The sequence below is a fragment of the Branchiostoma belcheri genome, unplaced genomic scaffold (assembly GCF_001625305.1).
Source record: "Branchiostoma belcheri isolate BF01 breed outbred unplaced genomic scaffold, Haploidv18h27 scaffold116, whole genome shotgun sequence".
Taxonomy (NCBI): Eukaryota; Metazoa; Chordata; class Leptocardii; order Amphioxiformes; family Branchiostomatidae; genus Branchiostoma; species Branchiostoma belcheri.
Window position 1 is genome coordinate 893357 of NW_017802558.1, and position 13885 is coordinate 907241.

The 13885-nt window shown below is 39.4% G+C and overlaps 1 protein-coding gene across 1 annotated transcript; it reads left to right on the top strand.

The window, feature by feature from the left end:
* The first annotated feature begins 5891 nt into the window (after window positions 1-5891).
* LOC109462394 (E-selectin-like) lies at window positions 5892-13227 on the top strand. The gene is made up of 7 exons (XM_019758933.1): window positions 5892-6135; window positions 6779-6958; window positions 8470-8643; window positions 10698-10871; window positions 11346-11519; window positions 12911-13084; window positions 13220-13227. The coding sequence occupies exons 1-7, from the start codon at window positions 5892-5894 to the stop codon at window positions 13225-13227; spliced, it is 1128 nt and encodes a 375-aa protein (XP_019614492.1).
* Window positions 13228-13885: the final 658 nt, after the last annotated feature.

A 13885-nucleotide genomic window follows, 5' to 3' on the forward strand; every position in this document is an offset into this window, starting at 1 on the left:
ATTCAAGATTGCTATTAAAGCTGCCATTGCAATTAAAAAGTAGAAAAGAGAATTTTGTCCTGTCAAACGTACTTGAGTCTTTGCTGCGAAGCTAGATGTACTGTTAGGCTTCTTTGAACATAACTTTTATAAGATAGTAATTCTTTGATTGGGGTGGTAAATGCTTGTGAGTGGAAGAAGATGTATACATAGGGTATAGAATTTTCTTTATACACAACCAGTAAGGTTCTCACCTGCTTACGTTTCGATGTCTATCAGACACCTTCCTCAGAGCTTGGGGAAGATGTATACATGTTTGTTACATGAGTATGGATGTCGAGAATACATGCTGTATGCTACAGTGGAAGAAATGATAGTTAAACTGTCTTTACAAGATTCACAGATATGCTCTTACTCAACATCCACTCACCAATTGTCCTTAGGTTAATATAGCTATACTACCGGTATGCCAGTTGCAAGCAAAACGACACCTTTAACATTTTTCTACAATGAGAATAATGGGGAGAGGACACAAGAAAGATGACAGTGATAGTGTACAATAGATATGTTCTAGGATAATTTGGAATTCACACACACACACACACACACACACACACACACACACACACACACACACACACACACACACACACACACACACATACATACATACACATACATACATACACAATCACACAAACACACACTCTACCTGCTATAGATACAGGGGGATATGCATAACACCTACTCTTCTAGAAACTTGTCATATTTAGGAGGATTTTCCATTCTGTTCATCACACACTTTCCGACTTTTTTGTTTACATTAATTCTTAGTTATTTCAGCTTCGATGATCCAAAGATAAAGATGATAAGACACGACTGTGTTTTTAATGGAAAGTATAATAAACACCTTTTGTGTGTGATGACATCTCTAGATCTGCACATGTCACACTCTAGCATGAATGATTTGACAGTTCTGAAGGCCATGTTTTCGACAGGTTCTCTCGTGAAAGTCAAACAAATATTTCAATCCTGCTTCGGTTGTTGAGATAGTCGCCACCGCATCTACATCACTGCATTATTTATGAGAAAGCATTGTGTGCCTGACAATTGCATGCGTATTTCTTCGAAGCCAATATGCATCATTGGAGTAGTCACCCACTTACACTATATGCATGCCAACACTGATGTCAGAAACTGCCCCCTACATGCAGAAGCTGGTGTGTTACGCCGAAAGGCGGTTATACCGGCTATACAGATACAGAAGCTGGTGTGTTACGCCAAAAGCGGTTATACCGGCTATACAGATACAGAAGCTGGTGTATTACGCCGAAAGGCGGTTATACCGGCTATACAGATATAGATATTCAGTACTGTTTTGTTGCCAACAAATTTTTCATGTAGACGGCTCTATGCCTCTATTCAAAGCTATTACCTTTTCAAGGCTGTTTGTTGTAAGTAAGTAACTACAGCAACAATCATGGCTTTATACGATCCCGGGTTAACAGCATTCTTACTCATCCTAAAACATGCTCTGGTTCAATTGATCAAATCATTATTTGAACTACTACGAAGTATGATACGCATGATTCTAAAAACGTGGTCCACTACAAAACATAGTGATGTTGAATAGCAGACGTGGACTGCATGTGGTGCAAAGTTGTATCAAACGAAATGGCAGGAGAAGAAGGAATAGAAAAACACTTAGAATATTCTATCCATGCCTAAGTTTTTTTACATATGTCATTACAATATATTCATTCATAGCTTCTCGAAATATGATAGCATTCTAAGAATAGAATGGCTGAAAACACACACACACACACACACACACACACACACACACACACACACACACACACATACACACACACACACACACACACACACACACACACACGAATGCATTTACACAGGTCGGTGAAAAGATGTCAAGAGGATGACGTCAACTGACATCAGCGTTGCCGTGGCTGCATCAAGTCAACTGGCTTGAACACAACACGTCTATTGTGTAGTGCTCGCAAACACGCCTTGCCATGAATAATTTAGTGGCCAGCCGCAATGTCGCTGTGATACCAGGGCCGTCTAAAGTGCACTGTACTCTAGGTCCGTTTCTGGCCCTTTCATGCTTGGCTTGTCAATTACGTTTTTTTCTGATTACATACCAGCATCTCGCTTAATACTGGGTCTATATAAATGATATTTTACAACCGAGCCAACGCATGTGTGCTTGTAAATGTGGTTTTGTTTTAGCATGCGTGTACTATAAAGATAAGATATAAACATGTAGTTTTATGACCTTCGCTTCGCCCACTGGGGCAAAAATGTAAAATGGGGGCATTCATCTCACACAAGGACTCTGTAAGAAAGGCTTATACACTCGATTACGTCCAACAGAGCGATGCTGTGTGTCTTTTTTTGTAGTCCTCTAATTTACCATGACGGGGATGGGTGCGGTTTTCTTATGTTGCGAAGAACCTGTAGCTCTGTTCACAGTCACTAAGGACGAACCTCTCTGAAGTGGTCGCGGATTTTGTTGACTACACATTCAACTAAAATTTGGCGAACATCATGAAGACGAGAAAGAAAATGCAGAGTAGCCTCATCAACCAAGTCGTCTTCGTGTTGATTTTGCTTCAACTGGTGACCCAAGCAGCAGGTAGGACGATTTTGTTTTATTTTTTTAAAAACAACAAAGGACTGTTTTATTTGTCTTGCCCCCTATTCAACACTTTAACAGTCAGTTTTCTAACGAGATTTCCCGGCCGTAAACAAGAGTCATTTATCCTCCATTATCACATCTTTTCCCAGCGACATTGCAACACCGATCAGAGATTATGTCCGACATGCAAGGAGGATATTGAAGACGATTTCCACTTTATGATGTCATTCTCAACATATGAAGAAAACAGGCAAAAGTTGATGCACTCCATAGCTTCCAAAATTAATGTTACATTACCCCATTCAAAACCAAATATCTTCAATACGTTGGAAAATTCATATCTGAATAGCTACAAAAGCGACACCATATTGTAAATAACTGACACACGAGTATCTCTCCTTAAGAAAACACAATAGATTAGCTTTAGTATCATTATGGACTAGCTCTATTAGATTTATATTCTAGTATTACTTCATGTATCTACCCATGTTGTTTCTTCTTTGCCATACATTGTACCAGTTACTCATTCATGTCTTGTGCGTGTTTGCTACTGTTTGCTGGTTTCTCTGGCCTTGGTGCTGAATACATGATTTCTGCAAACGATCATTTAGCATGTTGCAACCGGTGGTATTGAAAAGTAAATTCAAAGAAACATAAAAAGGGTGCTTTGTTACCTACAATAATACCGGGTCGTTAAGTCTATTACAGCTGTGTGACGCTAAGGTAGCCATAAATATGCCATGTTTACTCCTGTAAATAATACTAGTACATTGTACATTAGTACAATACTAGTTTATTGGCCAAACATCACCCGTGCAATCGCAGCCGTATAGTGCTGAATCGATGCAGGGTTTACAATCAGGTGATACGAATGGTAATAATACACATAATAATACACATAATACACATGATACATATTTGTTCCACATTTTTGTGGAACTGCCGCAAGGGTCTGTGCGGCTGCCATTCGGCGCCACAAAGTGACCTCAATACGGCTTTCCCCAACCGAAGTTAGGTACCCATTCACACCTGGGTGGAGTGAGAAAAGTCGTGTAAAGTGCCTTTCCCAAGGGTACAACGTCGGGCGCATGTCCAGACATGTCCCGGGTACGACTCGGGATCGAACCAGGTTCTCCCGGTTCACAGCCGAATGATGTACCACTACGCCACCCTACGCCACCCGACTAATAAACGCTTGTCTCTTTATTTCAGGAAGTTGTGATCTATCAACTTTTCAGCACTTCCCCCAGAAGGACTGTGGGGGGCCTGCAGAAGACATAGCTTGCTATAGTGATACTACCCTACAGTTCTGTGTATCAGCTTGCTGTGCCGAACCGACATGCCTGTCGTTTCAGTTCAACACACTGAACCGGTGCTGTTTGAAAAACATACTCTGTCCTTCTAAGCCATATGCATCACGTGGCAACATGTATGATCGGCTGGTTGGACCAGGTTGGTGATTTTCGTACACCGTTCTATCAAAAGATATGATTGCATAGTAAAAGGTTGAACTTTATTCCAACACACGATTGTACAGGGATCAAATTTTCAGCGACCACTGTCGCCTTCATGAGGATAATTAATGACCAATCACTTCACAACGTGATCTCGCGATATGATTGCATGTCTGTTCAAATATACTGCCTTGAAAACATAACAAGAGTTCCCCGATCGCATACGTCCGTCATTACGAACCCTAACAGACAGACAAATGGACAACATTGAAAACATACCTCCACTATGGAGGTACTTACGCAAGATAGATTCAATATGAGTGCGCAAAACTGATACTTTGTCTGTGACGGAAGTTGGAGTAAGTGTTGTTATGCTGAGAAACAAATTCCTGTGGACAGAACACTCAAAATACCACTAACTGTAACAACAGATGTGGCCGGTTACTCCTGGGGACAGGACACTCAAGACTCACCAAAAGCAACAAGATACAAATCTTGCAACCTTTTCACAGATTTGAGTTGTATAAAAAAACGTGCTGAAATATGCTCCTCCTTTCTACAAACTGTATCAGTTGATCATCTTCTTCATCCAAGCAACATCAGTTATACTTATCTTAACGTCCACATGCCTCATGAAATTCCGGACATTTACGTAGACGTTTCTGTTATTTATCATGCATCATGCGAATTGGATCGAAATTTGCATAGCTTTTATCAGTTAAACATGTCGCAAAGTATTGTAACTCAAACACATCCAAATGTAACAGACGGTAAGCACTCCCTCCTTTTTTGGGTTGGGATGAAAAAAGGGAAAGAAGGAGAAACTGAAGGTAAATAAACCTAAAAACAGTGTATTTTATCCATGCCTATGGTATAAAGAGAAGTGTAAAGATCTATACCGTTTATAGAAATGATATATCTATTATATACATATATGATATATAGGATATATATATATATATATATATATATACATGTATATACAGATATAAACATCGCAGAAGGGAAGGCAGCGTACCAGTCCTCCACTGAGTGGGGTATGATTGCCGACCACGCGGTAGATGGGAACACCGATGGTGACTACTTCCAAAATTCTTGCACACACACCTCACAGTGGGTACCTAATCCCAGTTGGTGGGTGGATCTTGGGCAATCGTATGGCATTGGCAGGTACGAATAGAACAGACTTACGATAAGTTTTATTTACTGTCCAGTACTAACCTGTGCACCAACACTGCAAAATACAATGTCTTCTTCTAACATGGGTGCCACCCTATTTGTATACCGGGGCTCCCGTTCTCACTCCCTAATCACTGTATTGCAATTAGTATTATACTTGATTGTAAAAAAGCAATTAGCATTCGGGTATGATTTTGCAAATAAAGTTTCTACACATCATTATGTTTTAGGGAGCGAGTATGAGAGAACCGGTGTACAAATAAAGGCGCGGTTACATTTCCCAACCCGGGGCCCGGCCGGGCAGTCGTATGGAACGAAAATTATTATATAAGACAGCAAAACATTAAAAAAAAAGTTTTAGAAAATTATCACTATTTGTGTATACTCTTAATACAAATTCTTTATTTTCCGTTCACGCAAACAACCCGGCCGGGCCCCGGCTTGAAAATGTGACCGTGCCCTAAGATGGCACCCATACTAGTCTTCATCAAGAATAACAATCATGTTGGCAAATGTAAATACTCTACAGCGTAACAAAGAAGAAAGAAAAAAGAAAGAAAAAAATGTGTCCATGCCACCCTTCAGTAGACGATAACACATTAAAACCGTTGTTATTGATGTACAGTGTGGTCATCTTTAATCGCTTCGACTGTTGTCAAAGTCGACTCAACCCCTTCAACATCCACATCGGGGATTCCAGCCAGATCACCTTGAACCCCAAGTGTGGAGGGGACCATTACATCGACTTGAGCCAGCCGTCCATTTCCGTCTCATGTCAGGGGATGTCGGGGCGGTACGTCGGCGTCGTTCTCCCCGGCTCCTCACGAACCATGACCCTGTGTGAGGTCCAAGTATTTGAAGGTAGACCTTTGCAACACTCATCTACTATTATCTTCAGTTTTCCCTGAACTGTATCGGATATACTCAGTTTCATGTGATGAATTGGCGATAGGCTTTGATAATTAAGAAAAAATATCCGTCATAAACTAGCCACTATCTATACCTTGGCCTAGATGATAATAAAAAAAATGGTCTTTTCTGTGGTGCCGTTACCAACATGTATTGCATGTTATAAGAAATGCATTTGTTGACACTTAATAGCAAAATATATTCCTGTGCACCCAAAAATTATGATAGGACTGGCCATTTTGCATGTTCTACATGGTATATCTAGTTGTGATGCAAAATATGTGTCTTTATGTTGCTTGTACTTTGGGTTAAATGTCAGATACAGACTTTCAGTTGCCTGTTTTTTTGTCCGTGAACACGTGTAGTGAAGTACTAAAAAGTCACTAGTTGGAATATAAATGCCATGTGTTCATATAGATTCAGTATTCTGAAATAACTAAATTTGGTGGCCTTATGGCAGAAGCCACTTTTATAATGGTTGTAAATAAACAGAATAACAGTCATAAATTACCATGCTGTAGTGTCCGTAGAGATGTGTAGTGTCCGTAGAGATTGTGTTATTAAGCAAAATACAAAAGTGTAATGACATTTACAGGTAGCGCTGTGCAATGTCCGACACTATCCAACCCATCAAACGGCGGCGTAAGCTACAGCTCCAGGAACTACGGAGATGTGGCCACCTACTCATGTAACACAGGATACAGCCTGAATGGCTTCTCTACACGGACCTGCCAGTCTTCAGGGTCCTGGAGTAACACCGCACCAACCTGCCAGGGTAGGAAATTCCGATAGAGTACTGATATTAGCAGATGACGATCGGTACAGCATATTTGAAAATAAAAAGGGCACAATCTCTTTCTCTCTTTCTTCCGTCATATTTTTGGGCATCATAACAACAGGTGAGCAAATTGCAAAAGAGGTTCTTCAACCGGGGTCGTGTAAGGCCATGAGAGATACAGACGATAAACAGCCTTGAAGAGGTAATAGTTTTGAAAAGAGGCTGCACAAGCTTGCCCTTGACATGAATAATTTAGTGCGATTCGGTAAGGTACATACAACGGTTTCTGTAGGGGACAGGTTGTGACATCGATCAGTGTTGTCATGGTGCAGGGGATCTGCTATCCCAACTTTTCATCTTAGCTATTGGCTCGGAAAATGCAAAATTGTGCGGCAGACAATGATTTTACATAAACAGTTCAGTAACATAGCAATTTGGCAACCGTATTACCTACCCATGAATGTGTGTGTGTGTGTGTGTGGGGGGGGTTGGGGTGTTGTGTGTCTGGGCCGTGTTCGTGTGTGTATCAGATGATCCATTTATTAAGTTGAACGAGTTTTGTTTGGAAATAAAAATTAACGCCGACTTCTCATATATTCAGCCGGGTACCAAAAGACACAAATCATAAACGGAAAATTTAAAGAAATGTTCTTGTTCAGTATCCATATTTTCTCTAGGTAAAATTCATTGGTAGACTTCGATAGACTTATATTTTGAAATAACTGACGTACTTAAGAATATATTGGAAACATACAACAAGAATAAATATGTGCAGAACGTTTTATACAGCTAGTGATGACTTCTTACAATATCACATTTCATTATAGCAACATTGAACGTAAATTGTGCATTGCAGATACATACATGTATGTTATTTCGTTACGATAAATGTAGTAGTAACGTAGAGATCGGTACACAGTAATATTAATCCACAATTCTAGATTCACAGTTCGTTATGTTCTTACTCTTACGAGGACCCACATCACTTTCACATTCACAAAACTGTAATGTCTTTGATATAGTTCAAAACCTTATTTACTGTACAGGTAGATTCTCGTAATTGATAGATCACCAACTTGTTTATACTCATTTTTCTTTTACCGACTTTGTAATTATGTACTATGTATTTTGTCATAACGTTTTACTCTCGTGTAATGTTTTTAGTGGAAGGCGCCAAATAAGTAATCTGTGCTTTTTGCGTAATTCTCAAAAAAATATATGTGAATAAATAAAAATATTAATCCACAATATGGTCGCCACCAATCGTCCCATGCCCCATACATGTATGGCAAGTTAATCTCAGGGACCTCTTCCCGTTACAAAAATGTTTTTGTCTCTCAAATCAGCGATCGACATTGTATGAATTTCAAATGCTTTATAAAAAAACACCATGAAAACATTGTGTTACTCTTTTCGCAGCTGGTCAGTGCCCCGTGCCGACAACCCCTCCAAATGGTGCCGTAAGTCTAACATATCTTTTATGTCTAACATTCTTGTTCAAATTGCAGCTGTGCAATGTCCGACACTATCCAACCCATCAAACGGCGGCGTAAGCTACAGCTCCAGGAACTACGGAGATGTGGCCACCTACTCATGTAACACAGGATACAGCCTGAATGGCTTCTCTACACGGACCTGTCAGTCTTCAGGGTCCTGGAGTAACACCGCACCAACCTGCGACGGTAGGAAATTCCGACAGAGTACTGATATAGCAAGCTTCTTAACGGTAGACTTCGGATGCCAATCGCACAGCATATTTTAAAATAAAAAATGGGACAATCTCTTTTTCTCTTTACTTCTTCATGTACATGTATATTTTGTTGGGCATTTTCCAAACGTAGGGAACTATCTAATACTAATAAAGACAGTGTTTATGGTGAGATATGCAACTTTGTACCATAAGTAATAATATCAACATGTGCGGGGCACGGGATATGACAAAAATTGTCTGAAACATTTTTCGTATGCCAACAACCTGGAAAATGCATGCATATTTACGTGCGGGGCACCCAGAGCACATTTGGAACATACTGTAAGTAATGTCTCTTTACAAACTCATCTGTAATATTTTTTACGGATGAGTAGGTGAAGAGAAACTGGCCAATCGATACTAACCAGGGTACATGAAAGGAGAAATTTCTGATGCGTCCGGTCGACGTGGGAACTAATACGCTGATGTCAGAAACAGAAAGTTTGGTTGAAAAAAGAAAGAAAGTAATAGTCAAGGTACCTTAAATGCACAACAGGCGAGCAAATTGCAAAATAGGTTCTTAAACCGGGGTCGTGTAAGGCCATGAGAGTTATCGACGTTACCTAGTAAAAAAACAGCCTTGAAAAGGTAATAGTTTTGAAAAGAGGCTGCACAAATAGTAATAGCCCTTGACATGAATAATTTAGTGCGATTAGATAACGTGCATCAGTGTTGTCATGGTGTAGGGGATCTGCTGTCCCAACTTTTCATTTGTGTGGCGCTGTTAACGTATGTTATAAGCTTGAGTGCAGCGCCACACTGTCCTTGTTATGTTTTGATGTCTTGACGAATTAAAAGCAACTTTTCATCTTGGCCATTGGCTCGGAAAATGCGAAATTGTGAGCCACACAACGATTTCACATGAACAGTTCAGTAACCTTACAATTTGACAACAGTATTACCTACACATGATTGTGTGTGTGAGGGGGGGGGGGAGTTGTGTGTGTGTGTGTGTTCGTGTATCAGATTATCCGTTTATGAACGAGTTTTGTTTGGAAATAAAAATTAACGCCGACTTCTCAAATATTCAGCTGGGTAACAAAAGACACAAATCATAAACGGTAAATTTAAAGAAATGTTCAGTATCCGTATTTTCTCTATGTAAAATTCATTGGTAGAATTCAATAGACTTGTATTTAAAATAACTGACGTATCTAAGAATATTTTGGAAACATAAAGCAAGAGTAAATATGTACAGAACGTTTTATACAGCTAGTGATGATTTCTTAAAATATCACATACATTATAGCAACCTTATAGCAATATTGCAATATTATAGCAATATTATAGCAATATTATAGCAACATTGAACGTAAATTGTGCATTGCAGATACATGTATGTTATTTCGTTACGATAAATGTAGTAATAACGTAGAGATCGGTACAGAGTAATTATATTAATCCACAATTCTAGATCCACAGTTCTTTATGTTCCTTACTGCTAAGAGGATCCACATCACTTTCACATTTACAAAACTGTAATGTCTTTGATGTAGTTCAAAACTTTATTTATTGTACTGGTTGGTTCTCGTAATTGATAGATCACCAACTTGTCTTGTTGATACTCATTTTTCTTTAACCGACTTTGTAATTATGTACTATGTATTTTGTCATAACGTTTTACTCTCGTGTAATGTTTTTAGTGGAAGGCGCCACATAAGTAATCTGTGCTTTTTGCGTAATTCTAAAAAAATATATGTGAATAAATAAAAATATTAATCCACAATATGGTCGCCACCAACCGTCCCATGCCCCATACATATATGGCAAGTTAATCTCAGGGACCTCTTCCCGTTACAAAAATGTTTGTGTCTCTCAAACCAGCGATCGACATTGTATGAATTTCAAATGCTTTATAAAAAAACACCATGAAAACATTGTGTTACTCTTTTCGCAGCTGGTCAGTGCCCCGTGCCGACAACCCCTCCAAATGGTGCCGTAAGTCTAACATATCTTTTATGTCTAACATTCTTGTTCAAATTGCAGCTGTCCAATGTTCGACACTATCCAACCCATCAAACGGCGGCGTAAGCTACAGCTCCAGGAACTACGGAGATGTGGCCACCTACTCATGTAACACAGGATACAGCCTGAATGGCTTCTCTACACGGACCTGCCAGTCTTCAGGGTCCTGGAGTAACACCGCACCAACCTGCCAGGGTAACATGGATCATTCTTGAAAAGGCCATGAATTTTTTTTAAATTAAGAATTGGATAGGGCTGATCACAGAAAAAGTCGATTCTTTTGTGGAAATGTTTTCTGACATGGGGCCATTTTTGACTAGAAGGACACTTTTTTTTAAAATTTGTGTCAAGTTTGGAAGGCTGCATTTTAAACTTGGATGACTTGGATCGATGGCAAATAACTCGCTCTAGGCAAAAATTATTTTGGGATGTTCTATTTTTGCACAGGGTTAAGTTTCAAACAATTTATTTTATAGGGAGGGGTATGACTAAAATATGCTGTATTTGCTCCAGAGCAAATGAGGCCTTCCTACTTAATATTTTTCTTCGTTTTTCTTGTTCATTCATTCATTCCTTCCTCCATTCATTCCTTTTTCTTTTTTTCTTTCTCTCTTGTTTCTTTTATGTCTATCTTTTCTTTTATGTCTTACATTCTTGTATAAATTGCAGCTGTGCAATGTCCGACACTATCCAACCCATCAAACGGCGGCGTAAGCTACAGCTCCAGGAACTACGGAGATGTGGCCACCTACTCATGTAACACAGGATACAGCCTGAATGGCTTCTCTACACGGACCTGTCAGTCTTCAGGGTCCTGGAGTAACACCGCACCAACCTGCGACGGTAGGAAATTCCGACAGAGTACTGATATTAGCAGATGCCGATCGGTACAGCATATTTGAAAATAAAAAGGGTACAATCTCTTTCTCTCTTTCTTCCGTCATATTTTTGGGCATCATAACAACAGGTGAGCAAATTGCAAAAGAGGTTCTTCAACTGGGGTCGTGTATGGCCATGAGAGATACCGACGATAAACAGCCTTGAAGAGGTAATAGTTTTGAAAAGAGGCTGCACAAGCTTGCCCTTGACATGAATAATTTAGTGCGATTCGGTAAGGTACATACAACGGTTTCTGTAGGGGACAGGTTCTGACATTAGTGGTGTCATGGTGCAGGGGATCTGCTATCCCAACTTTTCATCTTAGCTATTGGCTCGGAAAATACGAAATTGTGCGGCAGACAATGATTTTACATAAACAGTTCAGTGACATAGCAATTTGGCAACAGTATTACCTACCCATGAATGTGTTGTGTGTCTGGGCCGTGTTCGTGTGTGTATCAGATGATCCATTTATCAAGTTGAACGAGTTTTGTTTAGAAATAAAAATTAACGCCGACTTCTCATATATTCAGCCGGGTACCAAAAGACACAAATCATAAACGGTAAATTTAAAGAAATGTTCTTGTTTAGTATCCATATTTTCTCTAGGTAAAATTCATTGGTAGACTTCGATAGACTTATATTTTTGAAACAACTGACGTACTTAAGAATATATTGGAAACATACCACAAGAATAAATATGTGCAGAACGTTTTATACAGCTAGTGATGACTTCTTACAATATCACATTTCATTATAGCAACATTGAACGTAAATTGTGCATTGCAGATACATGTATGTTATTTCGTTACGATAAATGTAGTAGTAACGTAGAGATCGGTACAGAGTAATATTAATCCACAATTCTAGATCCACAGTCCTTTATGTTCCTTACTGCTAAGAGGACCCACATCACTTTCACATTTACAAAACTGTAATGTCTTTGATGTAGTTCAAAACTTTATTTACTGTACTGGTTGGTTCTCGTAATTGATAAATCACCAACTTGTCTTGTTGATACTCATTTTTCTTTAACCGACTTTGTAATTATGTATGTATTTTGTCATAGTGTTTTACTCACGTTAAATGTTTTAGTGGAAGGCGTCACATAAGCAATCTGTGCTTTTTGCGTCATTCACAATAAATATATGTGAATAAATAAAAATATCAATACACAATATGGTCGCCACCAACCGTCCCATGGCCCATATATGTATATGGTAAGTTAATCTCAGGGGCCTTTTCCCCTTACAAAAATGTTTTTGTCCCTCAAAGCAGCGATCGACATTGTATAAATTTCACATGCTTTATAAAAAACAGAATAGAAACATTGTGTTACTGTTGATTTTCCGCAGCTGGGCAGTGCCCCGTGCCGACGTCCCCTCCAAACGGTGCCGTAAGTTACAGCTCCAGGTACGACGGAGATGTAGCCACCTTTTCTTGCGACCCAGGATACAACCTGGTTGGTTCTTCTACAATTACCTGTCAATCAAACCTGCTCTGGAGTGGAGGCCCACCAACTTGCTCAGGTAAAATTCCAGGAACTAAAGAAAAGCACAGATACAAAGTAATAACTATCAAATGGGCTCAACATAATGAGAGACGCGCTGAAGGAAATACACCAAATGTCAACACAATCTGTTAAATGATCTTGATGGTCCCAGAAAATTGAGTAAGCTTGAATTCAGTAGACCACTAGGTCTAGATCTAGAGTAGAAAGACAGGCCAGATATGTCGTAAAGAATTGTAATATTCAGATGATGACTTTAAGCCGACGGCCCCTTGTATAATGTGAGGAAGTTTCCGTCGTTTGTCTTAAGCTACAAACCGCTGTATGTAAAATGCGTACAACGAGTGATATATACAAAGTTGACGGGTTGCATTGCGAAAACTAGGGTTAGAACAAATAATTGCTCATTTTAACCGTTTCCTGCAAAAGGTGCCGTGACAGTTGACGAATCTTAGTAAATAATAGTGTATTGACAATGCTGTTTCGTTGTTCAACAATTGATACATTTCATATGGCATTTAAGGAACTATGTAAAAAAACAGACCTTTTATTTTCAAATGTGTTTCATTCTGTTTCAGCCGTATCATGCCCAGTGCTAGCAGCGCCTGACAATGGTGGAAAGACCGGCAGCAATTTCTACCAAGACGTAGTGACGTTCTTCTGTGATCTTGGATACAATCTTGTGGGAAGCTCTAGTTCAACTTGCCAAGCTGACGCCACCTGGAGTAGGAATGTACCGACCTGTACAAGTAGGAGATACAAACTTCTTTCTAGATCTATCCTATTATATCAATTTTTATGGTCAATGATAATAATGTAC